The sequence below is a fragment of the Pangasianodon hypophthalmus genome, chromosome 11 (genome assembly GCF_027358585.1).
Source record: "Pangasianodon hypophthalmus isolate fPanHyp1 chromosome 11, fPanHyp1.pri, whole genome shotgun sequence".
NCBI classification, from domain to species: domain Eukaryota; kingdom Metazoa; phylum Chordata; class Actinopteri; order Siluriformes; family Pangasiidae; genus Pangasianodon; species Pangasianodon hypophthalmus.
Genome location: NC_069720.1, coordinates 3,290,574 through 3,315,297, shown reverse-complemented (window position 1 = coordinate 3,315,297; position 24,724 = coordinate 3,290,574). Strand labels below are relative to the sequence as shown.

Genomic DNA, 24,724 nt, shown 5'->3' with positions numbered 1-24,724 from the left:
CTTTCAGGCCTTCAGTCCGGCAGAACTGCATTCATTATGCGGGCTTTCCCCTGCAAAACCCTACTGCGGTACACACAAGAGCTGCAGCAAGAGTACTGAGCTCACACACACACACACACACACACACACATACACACACACACAATACGTCTGCACAGATAAAATATCATGCAACATCATCTAAGCAGTACATTTCCATATACCAGCGTCAATGTTTTAAAGGAAACGAAGCATGTTGGTGTGAACTGAACGCATAAATTATAAAATAAGCACATTTTTAAAATTCTTAGAAATCATTCTTAGATCATGTGTATTAAAAAAAAAAACTTGCATGAAATCAGTTGTAATGAAGGTTTAATCAGTTACAGTAGCAATAACGTGAACTGAAGAGCTCCGGTGAATATCATGAAAAATATCTTAAGGTGTTAAGGTGTATTATCATTTCTGAATTTTAAGAAAAACATGTTCTGGTGCGAGTGTATTTTACAATAATAATTTACAAGCCTTAGAAGTTAGTGACTTATGGTGATGGTAATAGGGATGGCGGCTTGTTTCTTTCCCATGCTGTCAAAATGCATCTTTGTGGTACACAAATGCAGCTTTTATTATTTTTTCCTCATTTTCTCCCCAGTTTGGTCACCTGCCAATTCCAACGCAGCAGCCAAGTCTCCCCTATCATACGACAGCTACCAAACCACACAGAGTGAACGCTAACATGTGCTTCCTCCAAGACGACCACATCTTTTTGAACTGCTGCATCACAGGTCAGCATAATGTACTCTGAGGAAACGCTATCTGCCCTCTTCCACATACATGAGCTTATAAATGCCCATGATAGGCTAGTGTCACTGTGATTGACAGCAGAGAGAGAGAGAGAGAGAGAGAAAGTATGGCATCCCTCCCACCTAGAAAGCACAGCCAGTTTTGCTCCACTGCCTCCAGACCATGAATGGATGTAGCATTTGAACTTGCGATCTCCTGACATTCGTGTGAACTCGTTTTGGTTGTATCACTCGGGAGTCAAACAGAAAAACTACAAAGACAACTTATTTATTTGTCTCAGTACATAACGTCTTGCAAAGCTGCTGCACATGTGGGCTGTGGTTTCCAATCTCCTTCAAGTCAAGTAAAAGTCCAGCACCAAGCAACAAAAACGAATCTTTCCATGGATGGAGGCGTCACATTTATTTCGCCTATTGTGCAGGTAAAGATTTTCCATTCACACTACCTGCAACTCACTCATTTATTGGAGCATGGCAATTTACTACCGTGCTTCCTCATCATTAGTAAATAAACATGTTGTGCAAAATAGCTTTCCTGGACCATCATATTAAACTAAACATGCATTACCAGTGCATACAATCAAATAAAGTTTACTACCTCGATGGAATAAGCGTAGTGTGCGAAGCCACTTACCATGTGTCAGGTTTAAAAGGAGTATTTACTAAAGTAGGACTGGGTGTTAATGCCTCGTATTTAAACACCTTCGGAGAGAAAACAAAGATGTGTAAGAGAGACAACACGGGCTGTGTTATAGAACAGCTGAAGAGATTTCTGCCATTAGGTTTAGTCGAAGGCATCAACACAGAGGGCTTTATGGAGTCGTAATCAGCTCCCGGGATTGAACAGACTCGCTCATTTTGTCTGTCAAGTGTTTGAGCTGTGAATTACACATCTTTATATGTCTTCTACCAGCAAATAAGTAACACAGAGGGTCTTTCTGTGGTGATCCGCCCTCACAGGTTATTACGTCAGGGCAGCTAGATGTCAATGAAGCACATGGTGTTTGGCGTGAAAACAGGAAAATAAACTGCTAGAGTTTCTCTTTAATGTATGCTCAAAAGCTCATACATAATATACCACAAAAACAGATCTATATCCAGTAAAGTCTCCCAAATCTGTGTGAAATATTAAATAATGATTTTTAACGATGGTTTAACTAAAAATGTCATTAATCAACAGGAGGAAGCACAGACACATGCCTGCACTTTTACGCTTTATCCCAGGAGTACTCGGTTAAAATTTATAAAAGGTCCAGTTGCACAAAGTTCCTTGCTTAAAAATGTCCCGATAACTAGCATGGATGACTGAATAATGGCACCAGTTACGTTATAACACTTAAAAAAGGCGAATGTTTAGTTTATGGACATAAATAATACAATTTGTAGTCATTATGTTTTGCTTTGTTGTGGCTCTTGACTTTCCCATAAATGCATACTTGGCTATCTATTCTGTTTTTGTCAGCGTTTTTATTAAAACAAGCCGTGTCATCAGTTCGCTAATCAGACCACGGAGGATTAATAAAATGAAAAATCTATGAAAGTCTGTGAAAACTCTCCACTTTCTGACTATGCAGCTAGTCTCCTGGTCTGACGAGCTGCTTTCTGCTAAATAACATATGTAAACAAACGTGACTGTATAAGACGTAAGATCTGTAACAGAAGCCACACTGGTTCATGTTTAGAAAGCTGGAGTCGACTGATATTTTTTAATCGTAGGCTTATCAGCTCTGCTACTGTACTCTTTCAAGTAATCTATTCAGTCTGCTTTATTTTTATTATTTTGCTTTATTCTATGAACATGCAGACTGAAAACAGCAGACATGCATATAATATTCCAACAGAAAAACATTACACAGTTTGAATTTGCATACTGGAACATAATCGGCTCTCATATTTTATACTGCATCATAAAATGTGATGCAATGATGTTCGATACTTAGCGGAAATGTTCAGAATACACACTCAAATGAATCCCTCCAAAAATGTTAAATCATAAAAATGCAATTTAATTTTTATGGTTTACGGTGAAGCTTTGCTGTATCAACTGGCATTAGTGTACTATTGTCATTTTTAGCAAATGTGTGTAGGACAGATTTAGCGGTGTTATTAAGCATGAGTGAGTTAAGGAAAAATATCCTGATGTTTGAACAGTGCTATTATTAGCACATGGTGGCCCTGTTGTTGGTTTGTTACCCACTCGGAAAGATCGATATATGAGGTGATTTCTTCCTCTATAGCTACAGAGAAGAACATAATGCAGGGAAAATGGTAGCTTGGCAACAATAAATCCCAAGACTGGCACAAGACTGGAGCAAAGTCATTCACCCTCAACCAGCTCCAGGATTCTATACAATAGCTGACCCTGTACTTTAAAACCAACCTCCAACCAAAACATTTCTAAGGTTAATCTTCACTCTTTTGACCTTTCAGGATGTGTCATGCACATGGAGACTGCACCATCTCAGAGAACAGCAGGGCTGATAGACTGAAGTCAGAGATGTCTCAGAGTATCATGTTACCTACAGCCCAGAGCTGAGACGTAGCAGAGTGCGATAACATCATTACTGCACTTAAGAATGATTTTCAAGCATCTGCCTTTTATATTAACGCCAGTTAACAGTGGTGCAGTGGGTAGCGTTGCCACTTCACAGATTCTACGGCCCCCGGTTTGATCGGTTTCACGATTCTGAAGCTTGTGGCCAGAAAAGTGTGGAGCACCTGAGCTGAAAGTGCTTCACGAGACGTCCCATCTAGTGTGTATTCCTGCTTCATATCCACTGTGACGCAAGATAATACGAGTACTGAAGATGAATACATGAATAAATAAATAAATAAATGTATTAAATGAATAATTTGCCTCAGTAGTGTGTGTATCATCAGCAGTCAGTACTTTAATAATTCCATTGTTACTCACTGCAACAAGTAATTGATCGTAAGCTAAAATCTAGTTTTGTGCCAGACATTTCCATTTCCCTTTCTTTCCTCATTACATAGATTTAATCTTTTGAAGGAAAAAAATTCAGATTTTAATAATGAAGGTCTACTGTATTGGTGCTGCTGAACTAAATATTGCGACACATATTGGGTTTTTAAAGATTCAAAGTTATCATGATACATTTCTACCATGTCATGGCCCCTACATGCCACACATGAAGGCCTGGGTCTTATCTCATGTCTCTTTACGGGAAACAATGTTTTTCGAGCGAGTGAGAACTCACGAGCGTTGTAAATCTCATAACATCACAGAGCAATCACAGAAATACACCTTGAGATCTTGGAATTATAAAGGTGTTTTGACAAAGATACTTTTAAAACTTTAAGTAATACAACCTTAAAAGTCAAATGTTTCACTTCATCTGGGTCTGAAATATATTCCATAAATCAGCAGTGTTCAGGAGCTTATTCGTTTATAAATGAAGCTTTGATGTTGATCCAGTAATTCGTCTGTAACTTCCAAGTTCACACCCAGCTGCTGTAATTTTCCATTTGGAGTTTATTACGTTAGCAAACCGTGGACATGTATCACTTTAACAAGGCTGTAAAAACAGCACTGACATGCAGGAAAGATGTAGAAAAATCTGGGTCCAACATAACAGACTATATAAATAAATTTCTATTAGTGCTCCTCCTGCTTCTCTGCCCTCTCAGTCCTAATTCATTTACATTTATATCTGCAGAGTCCACATGCACGCTGCTCTGCCTGGGTTTTGTCCACTTCATCTCATGAGGTTCATTTAAGCCACTTCCATGTTTTATTCATCAAAGTCAGAGTCATGTCCCCGCTGACCAAAGAGGTTCATTTCACTCAGTCGAGCAGTAAAAAACAGGCGAATCTGTCTGAACCACTAAGTATCACATGTTTAAAATACCTGGCTGTTTGTAGTAAACCTGCAGCAATAATAGGATACAAATTCATCCTGAATCAATAACCCAGATACTGGAAGGGCTGAAAATGCTCGCGGCCATGAGAGGAAAGAAACCAGACAAATAACAGGAAAAAACAGGAGGAGGGGATCACTGCTTTTATACATCATGTGGGCTTTCTAAGCTCCTTGACTCAGACACTGTCTCAGCTTCAGCACAGTCTGAAATTTCCTGCTCTATTCTTATACTCACAAATGTAGTGCAAGTTAGCATTAGTGCAGAAACAGCACTGGCTCAATATCGCTCACTACAGTCACTGTGGTGTGAATACATAAGACCTGTTTGTTCTTATCAGTCATGGATCTTAAAGTAAATACCCATATTTTCATTTCACAACAACTGCCTAACCATTTATCATGATTTACAGCAGTATTTCACACAATACTGGATTTATGATATTATTATGTTTACCTGTACCTGTGCTGGGAACAGCTTGAAAATGACAAGATGTTAGATAGCTAACGGTGCGATCAACAAACTTCTGAATGTGGGCTTACCTGGGGAATGTACACCTGAAAAAAAAAACACCTGGAAACAAATATAGGTCTATAATAGACTCCTTGATTGTGTTTGCATCACTCCTATCAGTCATGTTATAGGCATTCCCCCAAGAGTCCTTTACTCAGATACTTTACTACTGTTGTGATCAAGTGTCAGTCAGTTTAAAGATTCTGAAGCTTGTGGCCAGAAAAGTTTACAAAGCCCATAGAGTTTGAGGCTGACAATATAAACTAGTAAACTCTTTTGTTATTTGTTGTGTCATTATTTTTGCGTTTATAGGCTAGGTTTGCCATAACACGCCAAGTAGCAAGAGACAAGCAATACTTGTAAACAGGTTAACCAGATTAGCTAGCAAGAATCCATGACCTGGGGGCTGTAGATTTCAGATTGTGCTTCCGTCCTGGGAATTCGGACCCATTCTTGCATCTAGTTACTCGTCGTCACAGTATTTCACACGTTCACAATGTTTCACGTAGCTAATTTTGTCTTAACTAGAACCTGGAAAGTTTTAAGGAGAAAGTAATTTTGTTGCTGGCTAGAAAGACGATGGAAAGTTAGCTAGTTAGCTACTGATCTAACATGAATTAACACAGATGGCCAAAATCTGTGAGACAGGGTTTTGTGTACATGGCCAGATACAGGAGGTGTAGTTAATAATTTATCCCAGTGTTTCTGCAGTTCACCTTCTAACCATCTGAGCACAAATTCTACCATCTTTCAGAAGAACAATGGAAAAAATGTTATCTATGTGATTCATAATTTAAACGTATTTCTACAGAACGATTTGATGGTACTTTTTATAAGTGTCTATATCATAATTCACATGAATGGGTTTAATCCAATCATCAATAACTTAAAAACAAGTAGAAATAATATCGACTTGAAAGTAACTGCAACTGTTAAAATTTGTTCTGATAATATGATACAAAAAGTTTTGAATCAACACAGTTAACACAGTTCGTTTGAATACTATTGGTCTAGAAATATAAAGCAGTAGTTACTTCAGGAAATAAATATTCATATACATTTGCATAATATTTGCATGCTCATGAAATACATTTATGCTGCGTTTATAAGGGAATTTTTTTTTTTTACATGCAGGTCCTTGGCTGCCAAAAAATTAAGAAGCAAATAAAATCTTATACTGTATAATCCTAATCTCGGGTTAGTGTCTGTTCCACTGTATTCTCTGTATCTGCATGGGTTTCCTCCAGGTTCTCCAGTTTCCTCCCACCCCCCAAACCCATGCCAGTAGATAGACTAGGCCCTAGACTAGCTAAGTTTCCCCTAGGTGTGAATGAGAGGGTATATGTGTGGTGCTCTGAGATGGTCTGGCGTCCTGCCCAGAGTGCTTTTCTGCCTTGAGCCCAGTGATCATGGGAAGGGCTCTGAGTCCACCACAACTCTGACGAGGATATAAAGAGGTTACTTAGTGTGAATGAATGAATGAATGAACGAATGGATGAAAGACCATCTCAGACAGGCTCATTCAATAACAGGTGGTGTTTACAAAGTCTCCAATACAATACAATACACTGCAGAGCCACTTCAAAAAAAAAAAAAAAAAACATGAACTGCTCATTCATAACTAGCCCAAACATGCTGCAGAATTGTGTCATTATATATTATAATACATATAATTGTAATATATATAATAAAAGCAATATGCTGATATGACATTGATATAAATAACATCTTACTTTCACTCATTTGTGGAAAAAGCCACACTACGGTGTTTATTTGCAGCACAGAGATGCCTGGGCTTCTCCGTTCGCTCACACTGGACTGTCATTTCGGTGGTAAATTCAGCGCTGAGCTGTGTGTACGGGCGACGATGATGGACGATCTCCTTTCTCCTTCAAGGTCATGGTGTCCATCTGGAATACTCAATCCATAAAGGCTGCCACCGCAAATCACTTAAAAATGCTAATGGCACATGAACGAACTCCGACTGACTCATAAAACAATCGATGCATATTTCATTACTCAGTATTGGATATACAGAAAGTACTTCATAATAGATTGCAGGTACTTTTGAGCATTAAAAAACAGATGTACAAGACACATGTGCAAGACTCAACATGTGCATTACAATACGATCAGACAGTCTGAGATTGCATTTTTCCCTTCCAGTCCTGGTTATACTTGTCTGACACACAGCAATGAGAGCAGAACTGTGCCCTGGTGTCTTTGTTTGGTCTAGACAGACATTGCTGATCATACTTTTACAGATATTTCTTTCAGTTTAATGTTGTTCTAGTGTTGTGAATAAGGTTTTGTCATCCGTTTGGGCACAAATAGAAAAATAATGAATACTGAACTGTCAAACACCTATCCTATTTACTAGTTTTGGTGATTTATTTTTAAACTGCTTATTACACCTGATATTGGTGTCATTAGTACAGCCCTCTATAATTAAAAAAATCCTCTTAACATACATTAATAAAGAATGATATAAGCTTGTTTGACAATACTGTGTTAATCAATCAATTTCGCACGAGCAAGAGTGCAGTTATACTGAATATCGGCACGGCTATAAGTGCGTTATTACTTTTCAACAGTTCTATAAACAAGAAATTAGTATCAAGCAACTGACATTTTGGTTATATTCATAAAAACTGTATCGTCTGCCGTGTCCGCTGATGATGTCGCTAACACTACCATAGTAACCGTTTCAAACTAGGAAGTGGAATTCTACATGGCGAACACACACGAGTAGAGTGATACACACACGACTGGAGTGATACACAGATGAGTGGAGTGATGCACACAGTGAAACCTCCTAGTGCGGTTATACGAAATATAAGCACTCTAGGAACACTAATCAAATTAGTGCTTCCCGGACCTGCCTGACCCATCCTGATGCCCTACTTCTGGTTGGCGTTCTCATCAGTTGAGTTCGCTCGCTGCTGCTGGGGGTGGCCCCATATGGACGGCCTGAAGAACCATTTGGATTGCTGGGGATGGTCCCACCTGGGGGCTGTGGAGATGGCTTGGGGATCACATATGGGGAGCTGTACTGTAATGGCTTGGGACTGCGATTGCTGTAGTGGCTTTGGTGCTGCAGTTGCCACGAGCACCTTCGTACTCAGGACTCCATCAGTGGACAATGGATAGATTTTAACCAACCGGACTTCTTGCAAAAACTGTGATAAATTTATTGGTTGCACAATTGCACTATTTGTCCATATAGTAGACAATAATAGAAGGGATTTATTTATAATCGCACTATCCGTTGCACACAGATGAGGATGGGTTCCCTTTTGAGCCTGGTTCCTCTCAAGGTTTCTTCCTCATATTGTCTCAAGGAGTTTTTCCTCACCACCATCACCTCTGGCTCGCTCATTAAGTATAAATTCACAGGGATAAATTCATGTATTTACAATAAATTTTTTGTGAATCCATTAATTTCTGTAAAGCTGCTTTGTGACAATGTCCATCGTTAAAAGCGCTATACAAATAACACTGAATTGAATTGAATTGGACCGGAACTAACTGTGGTTTAATTTCTCTCATACCACAACGCTGTCTGTGAGGAGATGTTTATTTAGCCTTTTTGGAAGGAGTCTCCAGTGTCAGTGCTTTGTAACAGTCAGAACTAAAACTGTTCCTTTAAGGTTTCCGAAACAGGCGAGTCTTCAGGACAAAGGACTTTCTGGTTTCTCAGTAACATCACAAACTGCATTTTTGTTTTATTAGCTTACAGAGAGAAAAAAAATAGACGCTGTTGAGGGAATGACTGGTTATAGGTGCTATAACGCAAGTGATAACAGGAACTAGCTTGTCTCGTGGATGCTGCTTAACATTAAACGTAATTAAAAGTGGATATAAGGCATTGTTAGCGTTGACAAATTACTACAACTGAAAAACAATCCACTTTATGATGGCAACAGTAACTCCTCTTCACTTCGGGCCACATCACACTGCCCAGTCATTGATTATTTTCCTATAACAGCACAGCCCCGTGTTTTTTTTATTCCCCACATGACTGTTGTGGTAACAACAGCTAGTGGTAGTGGATTTTTAGACCCTGCTATAAGTGTTACTAAATGATTTACTACATGGATCTCAACTAAACAAATTCTATTGTGGAAATAACCACTGACAATCTCACATCCAACAGGTTCTGTTTCTGTAACGAATGAGTGTGTATATCTAATATTCATGCAGGACGGAGGATGTGACTGCAGAGGAGGATAAAGAGGCACACACACGCACGCACACACTCTCCGCTGTAGTTTATCTGCAGAGTCATCATGAGGTCAGTGTTGTTCAGATGACACAGCTGTAAGTCTAACCCTGTACAGTGACGTGATACAACAAAGCAGCTGAAAGCCTTGCATTTTCAATAGGCAGTGAATGGGAGTTAGGGACAGTGTTATATTTCTTTTTTTATTCCCTTAAGTCCCTTCCATTAAGACTTTAAAATCAGCAGCAAAAATTGCTTTATTTAACGTTTATATACTGCAAATATTATTTTAAGGTCATTTTGGCACTAGTAAGATTTTTTTGTAGTTGGAAGGCATCTGATGTGTGATCAAATTTGTGTTTTTATATGTATTCTATAGCTACACTACAGTACACAGCAAAAAGTTTGTGGACACCTGACCATCACAGCCACGTGCTTGTTGAAAATCCCATTTCAGATTTATTCCCCCTTTGCTGTTATAATAAGCGCCACTCTTCCGGGAAGGCTTTCCACTAGATTTTGGAGCGTGGCTGTGGGGATTTGGCTTCATTCAGCCGCAAGAGCATTAGTGATGTCTGGGGTTCAGTCGGTGTTCCAGTTCATCCTAAAGGGGTTCAGTGGGGTTGAGGTCTTCATGGAGCTGGCTTTGTGCACAGGTTCATTGTCGTGCTGGAACAGGTTTGGGCCTTTTAGTTCCAGTAAAGGGAGATTTTAATCCTACAGCACACAGAGACATTCTATACAATTGTGCGCTTGCACATATGGGTGTGATGGTCAGGTGTCCACAAACTTACGGCCATATAGCGTAGCTTGTGTTTTGGCTAGTTAGCTACTGCATTATCCTGATGCTTCCAGTGAAACCATGGCAACCGGTGATAAACTAAACATAGGAATTTCCACAAGCAATAAGCGTAGAGCGATTCAAGCAACGTGAGGTGAAAAATCCAACACACACACACACACACACACGGACACACTTTCCATACACATACAGTATGTATATCAGTGCATAGTCTACCATGAGTCTTCACGTTTTCTTAAGCTTGAAGTTGTTCCGGTTGATAATTCACTTCACATCAAAACTCATCTTAAGAAAAATGACACAAAAGCATAGAGACTAAATCGTTTAAAACCTCATCATGAAAGCAGCACAATGACGAGCACAAAACACCAGTGAGCAGGAGGGAGTCTGAGTAAACACTTCTCTGGTCTGTGTTCTCTGAGACAAACTGAGCTACAATTTGTAAAGATTTATACTAATATAGTACAACGTTAAAGAGTGCTGCTATAAAAAATAAAAAATAAAAAAAACACAACTCTAAATGTACTTTCCAGGCAATATTTCTCACTCCTAGAATACTTTCCGCTGTACTTGTAATATTCAACGCAGCCTCTTTCCATGACACATTTTGAGGTCACACAGTTTACAACTAAAAGCAGGTTCTACCATTTCAGATTAATAAGGCTGGAGTACTGGATGTGTTTTTCTGAACCTGGACACTTTTCCACACGGTATGTTTATTCATCTACACTAACAAAATACTTTACTTAGAAACTGATTTATGGATTTGAACATTCAGACTGTAAAAGAATAACAATATATCATTCTAAAGAAATCTGAAAACCTAACACTTAACATTTAAACAGATACATGACAGATACATATCAGAGAAAATGACAAGTTACATGCATACAGTATATACAAATAACTTTTGATGCTCAATAAACTAATGAATATGGCATAGAAACAACTTCACTCTCATCAGAAATGCAAGCAATACATGATTACGCACCGCCCCATCCCAAATAGCTAGCCAGTTAGCTAACCACAAGTATTTGTCACAGGAAAATACGCGTGTGATTTCAGTGTCTCAAATCCCTCCCTCACCATGCGTTGACACGAGCGAGAAAGAAAACAACAGCTGATCACTGGTAAGTGTTTGCGTAACACAAACCCGGAAGTTCAGCGACAGCGGTAAGCGACGAACTGACATCTGAACTGAGCTTTTCTCAAGTGTATGCAAATTAGTGATGATGCAGCAAAGCAACAAATCCAAACAACTGGCCCAAATTATTCCATAGACTAGAAATTAACTTTTGTATTAAGGGGCAATATTTGCCCTCAGGAGTTGATTTTAAGGGGTATTTATTATCTTTATGAGGGCTTTTTTTTTTCTAACCATCTAAAACATACACGTCAAACTCTGTATTTTTATTCGTATTCATTTTCATGACAAATTTATTAGCTGAAGAAACATCCCCCATGACATTAAAAATCATGATATTGTGGCATAAGTAAAGAATAAAGCATGACGAGATGTCATCAATAATCAATAACAGAACGGTGTGATGAAGCCCGATGCAAAGCGCAGCTACTGTTACCACCCCCGAGTTGATTATTTTCCAATAACAGCACACCCTGAAGCATTTGATTCCTCTTATACTAAAGCAATCTGCCAACAGTTAGAATTTATATTAAGAACTACACATTGTACTGGACAGAAATCCAGAGCTTCGACTTGAACCAAATTTGGAGCATGTATTTTATACTATACATAAATTAATCAATTGGTCAACATCAGAAGCATGAACTCTTTTAAACAGCACTATGAGATGAAAATCAGAAGCTGCTGATGAGACAACACAAGTCTGGCAGACTGCAAAGCCCCAGTGTGTAAGTATGGAAGTGAACTCCATGTTCCCTTTCCAGGAATGAAAGTAGGCGCTCTCGTCGTCTAAATCAATAGCCATTTTCATCTTAATCACGTGCTGCATTTCTGCTGAGGTGTGATATCCAAATACGGTACACCACTTAGCTAAGTCTACCCACATATGCAGTCGTGTAGCGTTATAAGGAGCACGTGAGATTGTTATCAAGCTCAAAAGACAATTTTTACTAAAGCAAAATCATTTTATTCACCTTGAAGTTGCTCGAGTTGACCCATGAAGTAGCCAGGCCGTCCACCATCCTGTCCAGCATGGTCTGATCCTGCTCCAGGTCATGTGACTTCTGCCTATCCAGAATGTAGTCTATGATCTCCTGTCCGACCTGGAGTCGCCGTCCCAAGTCTTTCTGCATCACCTGTCCCACAATATATTCCATATTGGCCTCCATGTTTCCTTAAGATCGAACCAGTTATAGACCAAAACTCGCATAAAAAAACGCAACCAGACGCAGTGATCAGTAATAGCGATGTGCAAAAACGGCACTTTATTGCAAAAAGGTTCTCCCTTTATTTACAGTCCAGTGGCACGTGGGCACCATATGTGAGCTCAGAGCGATTACAGCAAATAGTTCAAACACTGGTAACGGAAAGACTTCGGGGATTCGTCTGTGATGGAGAACGAATGTGACGTCGGTTCCCGCATTCTCCCGCAGATCGACTCACAGTCCTCTGAGGAAAACTGAAACAGAAAACAGAATAGTTTATAGTTTATAAGGAAAAGGTATATGAGTATTTCCTCCTAACGCAGGTTTCAGCATACATTCTAGTGACAAAGGATAAAAATATGATCTACAAACACATTAATGTAAAATACAAGAAAAGTGTGCCAACAGTGGGGTTATTATGTTATAGACACCAATGGAATGTACAGTTAAAGACGAATGCAATTAAAACACATACAGTGGATGCTGTATTTATTAATAAGTATCAGATACACGTTAAAAAACACAGACACACATTTCTAAAAGAAAATCACTTGTTAATAAATACAGTGTTGGCTAGGAACGAGCAATATATCAAAGCTTATTCACAGGGGCTTCCATGGCAGATCCTTCACATAATCCAAACCTAATAATGAAAAGATCATCAAAAAAAAAATCATGGAGATGTTGAAGATGTCAGTAAGGAGTCATTTATTTAACATGTACAGAAGGAGCCGTCAGTGTCAGCACTTTGCAACGGTCAGAAAGTTTTCCTCCACTGGAAAGCGCTCAGGACAGAGGACTTTGCACTTTGAGTTTTTCCAGTAACATGACAAACAGCAATTCTTTTTTTATCTTATTAACTTTAAGAGAGACACAGAGAAAGAAAAAGAGAGACGCTAGTAAGGGAAAGCCTTTATATAGCTGTTAAGTAATAACAGGAACATAAATGGATAAATAGTCCAAGTACCCCTCACTGCAAGACCAAAAATCCAGGGGGTGGAGTCAGACCTGATCCAGCTTCTCCTTCTTAAAGAAAGAAAACATTTTAATCGCTGTGGTGTAAGAGGAATAAAACACTTCAGGACATGCTGTTAATGGGAAATGATGACTTCGGGAATCACACTACCGCACCGTTCATTATTTTCCTATAACAACATCAACTGTTGTGTCTTATTCCTTGCTTAATCATAGGGAAAATCAATGATATCTATTTAACATGATCAAAAACATCTTTCAGTGTGCGGACATGGCAGCTTAGTGGTTAGCGCTATTGCCCCTGGGATGAGCTCCATGTGCCCTGCAACCCTGTCTAGGATAAGCGGGATGGATGGATGGATCTTTAAATGACCCAGTTTGCCATATCACCAATAAAATCAGTCATTTATACTGAGCTCTGTCACAAAATAGGCAATAAAAAAAACAAAGATCTTTTACTCTCACTGACACCTAAACAATCATACGTGTGACCAAATTTTTAATAGAAAGACATCGTTCCCAGGTCCATGCTTCTGGACTCAGACTCAGCTGACACAGCTGTCTAAAGAAGAAAGAAACAGCTCAGGACTTAAGTCAGGAGTTTGGTCAAATAAGTTGAAATGCAGGGCTGCAGAATAAAAAGATGGTGCTCAGTGCATGTGTCCAACCAAACCTCCTGTTCTAATAAAACAGCATTTAAAATCTCAATAGTTTCACAGAAGAGAAAGCAAATTATTTGCATTTCATACAAGCAATAATTATTAAATTACCTACTCAACAAGCTGCATTTGAAAATGCAGAGCTCTACTTAGCAAAGTTGATTGTTTATTAGACATAGTGACCAGGAATATGATTTAAAATGCAGTTCAGGTTTGTTTTGGAACAAAATCCTTAGAAATTCAGCTCATGCACTCATCATATGTTCAGTTTATTTTGCTTTATTATAAACTCCAGTACTAGCAGTGATAGTTTTAAATTTAAATGCAGACACAGAAACAACTGCCTGTTTGTTGTTACACAGTGCAATATGAAGAAGGCATGCAGTTAGCTGGAAAGGAGGGCTAGCTAACTTGCTAGCTAGCTGCAGAAATACTACTTTCATTGGTTAGCTTTGTTTCAGCTAACTTGAAAAAGCATTTCTGACCCATAACAAATGTTCACAGACACCAAGATCAGGAGTACAGGATGTAAACAGACATACCTGCCATGTCAGTCCTCTGCACTGAGCATCACTGGGTTTGTTGATTAGCAGATATTTTCTGCAGCAAGCAGAGCTGTTCATCTCCGCCCCAAAGCGCCCGTTTGGTATAAAGGCTAAACTGCGCATGCGCCGGTAGTAGCGCGTTTGCACGCGTTATTTTTTCCAGCAGCGTTGGCGCAAATCCCGCCTCCTGCACTACGATTGGCTGTCGTACACACAAACATTTCGCTGATTGGACAGCTCACGGCTTTGTGAATATGAACGAGCCAATCCTAGCAATGTTTCAGGACTGCACTCTAGCTTATGAGATAGTGCCCTCTACCGCCAGAAAATGTTTCAGCACATGTATAGAGGTAATGAAAGCTGATCAAGGTGGAAGAATCAGTCACCAAAGTGGAAATATGAAGGTTGTACAGTATGAGTGAGTGCGAGTTACTATATAATAGTATACAGTATATATTATAATAAGGTTAGTGGTGATGTAAGATCATAGTGGTATCACTGGAGAAGAAGATTGACTAGAAAGTGCATGATCTTCTGACTAGTTTACCAAAGAACAGCTTGGTGAAGGTTGACATCAGTGTGGAGGACCAAACCACCCAGGACGGTGAACACAAAGCACCAAAACTGTACACCGTGTATCACATGTACTGGCACAGGTTAATATACAGCACTGTGCAAAAGTCTTAGGCACCCTATTTATTTTTAGTACAAACTTTGTTATAGATGTTTATTTTCTGACTACATTATTGATTCAGTACAAAAACTTTTTAGATTTCCAAACATTAGTTTTCCAGCACAAAATGAAATGTTACAGAAAAATGTTTGTATGTCAGTAAAGAAAGCAGCAGGTTACATAAGAGACACTTTTCAGATAAAAACATAATGAAGGCTGCTGGGATTCGCTGCAGAAATAAGAAGCGAGTTGACAGTCAAAGTCTCCAGAAGAACTGTGGCTGCTTCTGCAAGATGCTCAGTAACACTTACAGCTCATTTCCTTATAAAACTGCACACACTGCACCTGAGATACTATTTTTTTTTTAAAAGCGAAGGATCGTCACACCAAATATTGACTTTGTTTCATTTATTACTGTTTACTGCTCTTTGTTGTATTTTTTTAATGTAGAAGCATTTAATTGCATTATTTTTGAAGGCATCTTTGCTCTACAGCATTTCTTTGCATGTGCCTAAGACTTTTGCACAGCACTGTATATATGCAACACATTCCTACCCTAAGAATAAACAGGGAATTAACAAAACTAGGACATTAATCATCAAGTTAACAGGCAGCCGCAGAGGCTCACTGGAATGCAAATTCACTACAGCACGGGCCCTTTTCACACTTCCATGTTTACAAATGCTGAAGTGTAAGTTGTAGCGTTTCATAATTTCTGTTGAGACCATGAACCATGGCAGTAAATACAGCTCACAGTCACTGCTACATCCCTAAATGCACAAATAATTCAAGCAAACACCCGTACTTGAGCTTCGTTCTCATCTCCCACTGATGTGCTTGTGAGTAAGTAATGCTTTGTGCTATTCACCGGGATAAGAGTGAGCATTTGATGAGCATCAGTATGAGCACCTGACCATCACACCCGTATGTGCTTGTTGAACATCCCATTCCAGATTTAGTCCCCCTTTGTTGTTATAATAACCTCCACTCTTCTGGGAAGGCTTTTCACTAGATTCTGGAACATGGTCAGGGCTCTGTGTAGGACATTGGAGTTCTTCCACTCCAACCTTGGCAAACCATGTCTTCCTGAACCATGCTTTGTGCACAGGGGCATTGTCATGCTGGAACGGGTTTGGAACGACTCTTAGTTCCAGTGAAGGGAAACTGCAATGCTACAGCGTACAGAGACATTCTATACAATTGTGTGCTTCCAACTTTGGCAACAGTTTGGGGAAGAAACACATATGGGTGTCATAGTCAGGCGTTCACAAATATTTGGCCATATACTGTTTGTCTGCAGTACAAATGTTCAAAATGGCAACCAGAATGGTTTTAAAACTTCACCAACAAAGCAGTTCTGTAATACATCATTCATATTATATGCACATTATAAAATCTATCAAAAATCAACTCTTATTCTATAACTTGGACAATTGTTGTTGTTGTTGTTTTTATTTGAACATGATGATTTGATGTTTCTTGTTGTTTCTTTGCTGTTTGATAAAATGACCCAAGACTCAAGATGTCCCATTAAATCTTCAATGACTAAATTCATGTTAAGTTATAAGAACAAAGTTCATCTCTTAGAGACATGAAGGTCGTCTCTGAGTGGTGAGGACACTCCTGTAAACATAAACCACACACTCTTTTCTAACCAAAAAAATATTTCTCTGAAAGCTAAGATTCTATGTGAAAAATAGACATTGATCACTCAGGAGTAATTATTACACAGGAGAGGAATATCTGAGAGTTTCCTGACTTTTTGGGGACATTTGGCTGGTCCCCATGAGAAAACTTTCTTTTTTCCCAAAACTACAACTTTTAATTAAAAAAAAAACTAAAAGAGACAAAAAGGTTTCTTTCATTCCTTCCTTGGTTACTGAGGTTAAGGTTGGGTTAGATTTTGGTGTAGGTGTGCATTAATTAGCTGCATTAAAAATTATGTCAGTGGAAGGTCCTTACAAAGATAGAAAGACAAGTGTGTGTATGTGTGTGTGTGTTTTCTGGGCATTGAAGTTTGCTAATGTTAGGACTTTCACTGGGCTTTGTACTGTAATAGAATGTATGTTTAGTTTAATTCAGTCTGTACCAGTCCAGTATGACTACTTTTTTAAAAAGTACAAACAATTTAGCGGTTTGCAATTTAAAGATAAATATGTGTTTTATTTATGTATTTGGTGTAATATTGCACTCTCAGTGGCTCATCCAATGGTTCATCCTGTTCCCCATGATTTTTGAAGCAAAAATAATCAGTGGAGTCTGCAGAGGCTAAATTATAAATAATTATATATATATAATACTTACATTAGATATCTGGTGCACTACTGGGCTGTAGAAGTCTTACATATAGAAGACATATTTCTTGTCTATGTGGAGCACTGATGTAGTTATTAGGGAATGATTTGGAATTTGGTCAAACAAGGAAGTCCAAATCAGTGCAATCAAAAACAAACCTTTCAAGGGCAGCACAAGGGTGTGTGTTTCCTCCAGTTTCTGCCAGACTTCCAAAAACATGCCAGTAGCTAGACAGGCACCTCTAAATTGCCCCTAGGTGCGAATGAGTGTGTGTGTGCGTGTGTGTGCATGGTACTCTGTGGTGTACTGGCATCCCATCAAGGGTGTATTCCTACCTCAAGCCCAGTGTTCCCAGGATGGCTCTTTGTGGTGTACTGGCTTCCCATCCAGGGTGCATTGCCACCTCAAGCCCAGTGTTCCCAGGATGGCTCTTTGTGGTGTACTGGCTTCCCATCCAGGGTGCATTGCCACCTCATGCCCAGTGTTCCCAGGATAGGCTCTGGATTCCACCGCGACCCTGACCAGGATAAAGTGGTTACGCAAGATGATTAAATGAATGAAGGAATAAGATATCAGTTATAAGAAGTTGGTTTCGAAGATAAGACATAGTTCGACTTTTCCGAACTGGACCAGCATTTTATTGATAGTGTGTGTCATAGTGAAAGTTAAACTTCTTCATAAGTTTAAGTCAGCTCCTCACAAGACATCGGACTTTAGTTCCAACCACATAATTTCCTTTGCTGATTAGGTTACGTAGACCATAGCAGTAAGGAAGGGGCTGACCACACTATATTGTGAATTCAAATAAAAATGTGGAAATATTTTGGCTTGAGTGTTGCTAGTAGACAATGGAGCCATTATATTATGAATATGCAAATATGCTCAGATCTGTGGTCTTCCACTGGATAAGTCATGAGTATCAAACTGCAGTCACAGAGGACCATAGCACTGCAAAGTTGCCTATCTCAATTCAGTTCAATTCAATTTTATTTGTATAGCACTTTTGATGATGGGCATTGTCACAATGCAGCTTTACAGAAATATATAAATTCAGGATATAATTGTTAAATTTATGAATTTATCCCTAACAATGTTGGCAAGGAAACACTCCATGAGACGATATGAGGAAGAAACCTTGAGAGGAACCAGGGAACCTATCCTCATCTGGGTGACACCGGATAGTGTGATTATAAATCATTCCCTCCTATAACTGTATACTACATGGTCAAAAAGTGCAATTGTATAACCAGGAAAGTTCATTATAGTTTACACATGAAACTAGAACTATTTTGTTGAAGTTATCAACTGTTCACTGATGGAGACTTGAGTGCAAAACTGTTTGTGAGAATTGCAGTCCTAAAGCTGTCATAGCAATTGTAGTCCTAAGCCACCGTAGCAAAACTGTTCATATCAATTGAAGTCCAAAGCCATCTTCATGGTTTCTAAGTGGTACAATCCACAGTAATCTCATGTAACTTTAGGCTGTCCGTGTGGGGCCATCCTCAGCAGGAGCGAGTGGTTTCAAAGTGATGAGAAATCCAACCAGAAGTAGGGTATCAAGATGGATCAGGCTGGTCCAGGGAGCAGAAGGCATCTCAGGAGTAGCATATGTAGCTCAACAGAGAGAGAGAGAGAGAGAGCGAGAAGAGTCACTGAAGAGTTACCCTACCAAGTCACGCCACAAAGTTGTAAACACACAGTTGTCTAGAATGCCTTTGTATGCTGTAGCATTAAGATTTCCCTTCACTGGAACTAAGGGGCCCAAACACGTTCCAGCACGACAATGCCCCTGTGCACAAACCAAGGTTTATTAAGACATGGTTTGCCAAGACTGGTGTGGAAAGGCTTGAGTGGCCTGCACAGACTCCTGACCTCAACCACACTCAAAGCCTTTGGGATGAACAGGAATGGAGACTGTGTGCCTCATGTGGCTGAATGAGCACAAATCCCCACAGCCACATTCCAAAATCTATTGGAAAGCCTTCCCAGAAGAGTGGAAATGGCTCACCATCCCTCCTTCTCTGGATTTTTTTGGACATGTATTTTGTTTTTGTTTTCAGTTAGGAATTAACAAGTGACTAGAACATGTGCACATATTTTATATCTACGTAGATGTAATGTGTGCATGACTGCCTTCTAGTCTCAACATTACTCTTAATTCAAAGCCACAGAAATTAGGACAAATGCAAACCACTTTTATTGTTTATATGTATATATGTGTTTTACTAATGACACTTTCCCCCAAGGAAGAGTGTTCCGTGCCACAGTGCATGCTGTCTTCCTCATAATCCTTTTTAAATTATAATGTGGCTGCAGAGTGGCAAGTAGTTTGACGTTTTGTTCACCTAGTTATTTGCCTATGGCTGTAGAATAAAAACGCAGTGTTGGGTAAAGGATTCCTAAGTCCATTTGCATCAGTACTGCCAACATGTCCAACTCCTCGGTTTGTTGTGCTTTTGAGCCCCACATCTTACACCAATTCCTACCCCCTATACTTATTATAGAGTTCATTTTTGGCCTCACGGGGAACGTTCTGGCCCTCAGCATGTTCGCTTTCCACATGGAGAGCTGGAAGCCAAACTCCATCTACCTGGCACATCTGGCTGTGGCCGACTCAGTGGTGCTGTTCTGCCTGCTATTCAGAGCTGACTACTACCGCAGGGGCCAGGACTGGATCTTCGGAGATGCCTTCTGCCGCATCCTGCTCTTCCTCCTGGCAGCCAACAGGGCTGCTGGTATCTTCTTCCTCACTGCTGTGGCTGTGGACCGCTACCTGAAGATTGTGCACCCACTACATCGAATAAATCGGATGAAACTGAGCTACGCCATGTGGATCTCTGCAGGCCTATGGGCGATTATTATAGCTATGACAGGATACTTGCTGGGATCGCCTCACTTTTTCAAGATCGGCAGCCGCATCCAGTGTGAGAGCTTCAACATATGCTTGGACAGCAGTCCACTTTCAATCTGGCACAACGCCTTCTATGTGATCCAGTTCTGCGTACCAGGCGCCATCATCATCTTCTGCACGGCCTGCATTACATGGCAGCTGAAAACCAAGACGATGGACACTACAGGCAAGGTCAAGAGGGCCGTCCAGTTCATTTTCATCGTCGCCATGGTCTTCCTCATCTGCTTCTTTCCAAGCACTGCCTCACGGGTCGCTGTTTGGGTCCTGAAGTCCTGGTACCAAGAGTGTTCACACTTCAGTGAGGCAAATCTGGCGTTTTATACTTCAGTTTGCTTCACCTATTTCAATAGTGTGCTAAACCCTCTTGTTTACTACTTTTCCACTCCTGCATTCAGTGGTGTCATACAGAAACTTTTCAGGAGACTTACAGGGCAAAAAGAAGAGGCGCCTTCAGGGAACAGCAATGTGTCTACAGTAGCAAGCGAATAAAGTAGATTTAAGCAAAATATGTGAAAAATGCTGTTGCCTGATAGGTGCATTTTGTTATAGTGATAATTCAAATGGTTATGATGTATATATGCCAGCATTTCATAGTTCAGTTTGCCTAAAGACAAAAAGTAATAACCTTTATAACGGTTTCAATACTGTACTATTTACCATTTTTGGTGGCACAGAACAAATGGTAGAAATAACACCTCTATAAAACACTATATTAATACTATAAAGAAATACTGGATGAGTTCAGCATCATGTGACATCTGAATTCATATCGACTTGCAAAGTGTGTGATTGCATGCCAAGCTTAGCATCAGTGAGACAGTTTGCATATCTTGTCATTCATGAAAATCTTATTATTGAACTAAATATTATAATCATGGATTTAAAAATAGTGACTTTCCCTTCTGGAGGGCACGGTGGCTTAGTGGTTAGCACTGTTGCCTCACACATGTGGGGGCTGGTGGTTCTATGTACTCCAGTTTCCTCCCTGGCTGATTGGCATTTCCAAATTGTCTGTAGTGTGTATGTGCAATTGTGCCCTGTGATGGGTTGGCATCCTGTCCAGGGTTCTCCCCCACCTTGTGCCCCGAGTGCCCTGGCATAGGCTCCAGGCTACCCTGTGTAGGATAAGCGGTATGGAAAATGGATGAAATTTCCCTTCTAGGAAAAGTGTTTGTTCGAGAGTAAGAAGCTGTGAGGTGATGTAGCACCACTGGTGAAAGGCTGATCATTTTATAGGTAGGTTATTAACTCTGTAGGAGCATGTAAACAAAAATTGTAATCCAATAATTTTGTTGAAAAGAAAAACAGATATAAAATTCCACATACATTTTTTGTTTGTACCTATTTCACTTTGAGCAGCAATGCACCTTGTAGTATGAGTGTTCAAACATCGGCTCATGAGTATGCAAATTACCATCCACTTTATGAATGCGCAGAAATGAGCATATTTTGCATGTGCATTGCATCAAAAAGTTAACAAGAAATGGGCAGTGTGTGTGTGTGTGTGTGTGTGTGTGTGTGTGTGTGTTTTGGAAATTTATTGGCTTTAGTACTGTTAAAGAAAAATGGTTAGAGAAAATCTGCCTTATATTTTATTGATTAGACCGAGTATACCTAATATTTTAAATTATTTCTCTTATTTGAAATTAAATAAGGATTTATTGTTTTGTAATTATTTGAAAGCTATTGAAATTTAAATTAAAAATCTGTGTACTACATAACGTATCTTGTGTAATATTGCACTCTTAGCAGCTGGAGAACAGTTCACATTTTTTCCTATGATTTTTAATGAAAACATAATCAGTGGATAAATAATTCTTGTATAAATAATATAATAATGCATAAAGTGGGGTTCAAAAGTCTGAGGCCACTTTGAAAATCTGGGATTTTTTGACTAGTTGGAAATAAACACAAGGTTATAGAATTTTGAAATATTTAAAACATTTAAGAAATTAAATGTTCAATATCTTGAATATTTAATATTCAAGGTTCTGCACTATTTCTAGGTCCCTATTTAAATGTAAGCAAATTTGTGATATTGACCATGTTAACTGCTTTGTACAAAAGGTCAGAGTTTCCTCATGCTTAATCTCTTCTATTGAAGCACGTCGAATAGAGAGTAATATGACACTCTGATGGATTTGATCTAAAATGGATCATAAGGTTTTGCACAAACGTGTGGACTTCATTCCAGCTCGGGTGCACTGTCATTAAAGCAAAAAGAGGACATAGCAAATTCTAAGGGTGTTTTCACACTTGGTCCTTTTCAGGGGTCTGAGCATGGTTCGCTGGATTTTTGGCCCATGTGTGAACACAGCAAAAGATCTCAGACCCTGTTAAAGCGAACCAAACTGAGACCATCTTGGGAGGTGGTCTGAGTACAGTTCGCTAAAAACATGCATTGTGAACACAAATTAAGAAACTCTAAAATTCATGTAAATATTTCAAAGATTAAACTTTTCACTCAAGTTGTTATCAATAATATAATTTTGTATTTTCACTAGTGGACTTTTAGACTCGACTGTATGTACTAAACATATGGTGCTGTAGAAGCCGTTATTTTATGTCTATGTAGGGCGCTGATATAGTTATTGGAATGTCATTGAAATGAAAAAAAAAAAACATTTCAAGAAAGTGGCTTTCCTGCAGGTTCACTAGTTTTCTCCCGCCTCATAAAACACATGCCAATAGGTAGATGAGTGACTCTAAATTGTCCCTGGGTATGTACCGTATGTGTGTGTGCATGGTGCAATGTAATAGATTGTATTCCTGCCTCTTGCTCAGTGTTTCCAGGCTTCGGATCCACCGAAATCCTCACCAGGATAAAGCAGTTACTGAAGATGACTGAATGAATAAGATATCAAATATAAGGAGTTGGTTTTGAAGATAAAACTTAAAATTTGCCTTTTCTAACCCAGATATGACTCTTAATGACAGCTTGCAGCAAAACGTCACCTCCTATATGTCAGCTCTGCACAAGAGATTAAACATCAGTTCCAACCAAATAATTTCCTTTGCTGATTAGGTAAGTAGACCGTAGCAGTAAGGAAGGTGCTCACCACACTATATTATGAATAATTCAAATGAAAATGTGGAAAGATTTAGGCTTGAGTTGTCGCTTATAAGCAGTGGGGACATTCAATTATGAATATACAAATATGCCCAGAGTTTATACCATTGGATAAGACATGAGTGTCAAACTGCAGAGTTCAGCTTCATACCTCATTCATCACCAAATAAAATGATCAGTCACATGTATTATTGTTTATTCATTTAACAGGGACAGTAGAGGTAAACTTTGTTACAAATCCGAGCAGATAATATAGACTAATATAGTATAATATAGCCCTGTACACTTCAGAATTCATCCTCCTGCTTTTATCAACAGTCACGTCATCAATAAAGACAAAGGAACCTGTTCCATTGGCAGCCATACATGCCCATGTCATAAGATGAGGTGGTTGAACTCTGTTAGCATTTTTATTTTCTAATGGTAGAGCATTCAATAGCTATCATTACTGGGTATCTCCGAAGAAGCTGGAGTGATCCACAGCTCAGATGGGAGATGCTGTTTACAGCTCTTTTATGAAATCCCATTTGGAGTTCGGAACTTTTTTGCCCATTAGGCAGAAACAATAAAGTACTCATTACCCTGAGAACACCATCCCCACAATGAAGCTGTAACATGTGGTGAGTAGAAGCAGGACACAAGAATCTAAGATCAATGTGTTGTTTCTTATGGCACATCGATAAAACATCATCATAGTCCATAGTGTAGGTCAAGGTACAGCCAGGCAGAAGGAGACGAGGACAATCCATTTTCAAGTTCAAGTGTTCAAGTGGAGTTTATTGTCATTTCAGCCATTTTAAGTATATAGTGAAGTGAAAGAACGTTTCTCCAGGACCAAGGTGCTACATAAGATGGCACAGAACAACACAGAACTACAAGAGACTACATAATTTATACATAAAGTGCACAAGTGCAAACATGTGCAGACAGTACAAGACACTACAAGACAGTACAATGACTGCAGCGCCGACCAGTACACAGTTCTGTTTAAAAGTGAACCTAGTGACAATAGTGCAAAGAGTACAAGAGTATAATACAAGTAGCTGAAA

At 39.3% G+C, this 24,724-nt stretch overlaps 2 protein-coding genes across 28 annotated transcripts in view; one reads left to right on the top strand and one right to left on the bottom strand.

Moving 5' to 3' along the window:
- Positions 1-14,866, bottom strand: part of LOC113536476 (CLIP-associating protein 1-B-like) — a 72,821-nt gene extending 57,955 nt beyond the window's left edge. For all 27 annotated transcript variants that reach the window (XM_053238180.1, XM_053238188.1, XM_053238183.1 and 24 more), the window contains exons 1-2: positions 14,724-14,866; positions 12,317-12,801 (exon numbers count right to left, since the gene is read on the bottom strand). In XM_053238180.1, the coding sequence (XP_053094155.1) occupies positions 12,317-12,511 (195 nt within the window). In that variant the 5' untranslated portion in view covers positions 12,512-12,801; positions 14,724-14,866. The remainder of the gene's footprint in view (positions 1-12,316; positions 12,802-14,723) is intronic.
- A 5,256-nt stretch (positions 14,867-20,122) lies between these two features.
- Positions 20,123-21,094, top strand: LOC113536784 (hydroxycarboxylic acid receptor 2-like). The gene has a single exon (XM_026930924.3). It carries the CDS (start codon positions 20,123-20,125, stop codon positions 21,092-21,094), a length of 972 nt encoding a protein of 323 aa, XP_026786725.3.
- Positions 21,095-24,724: the final 3,630 nt, after the last annotated feature.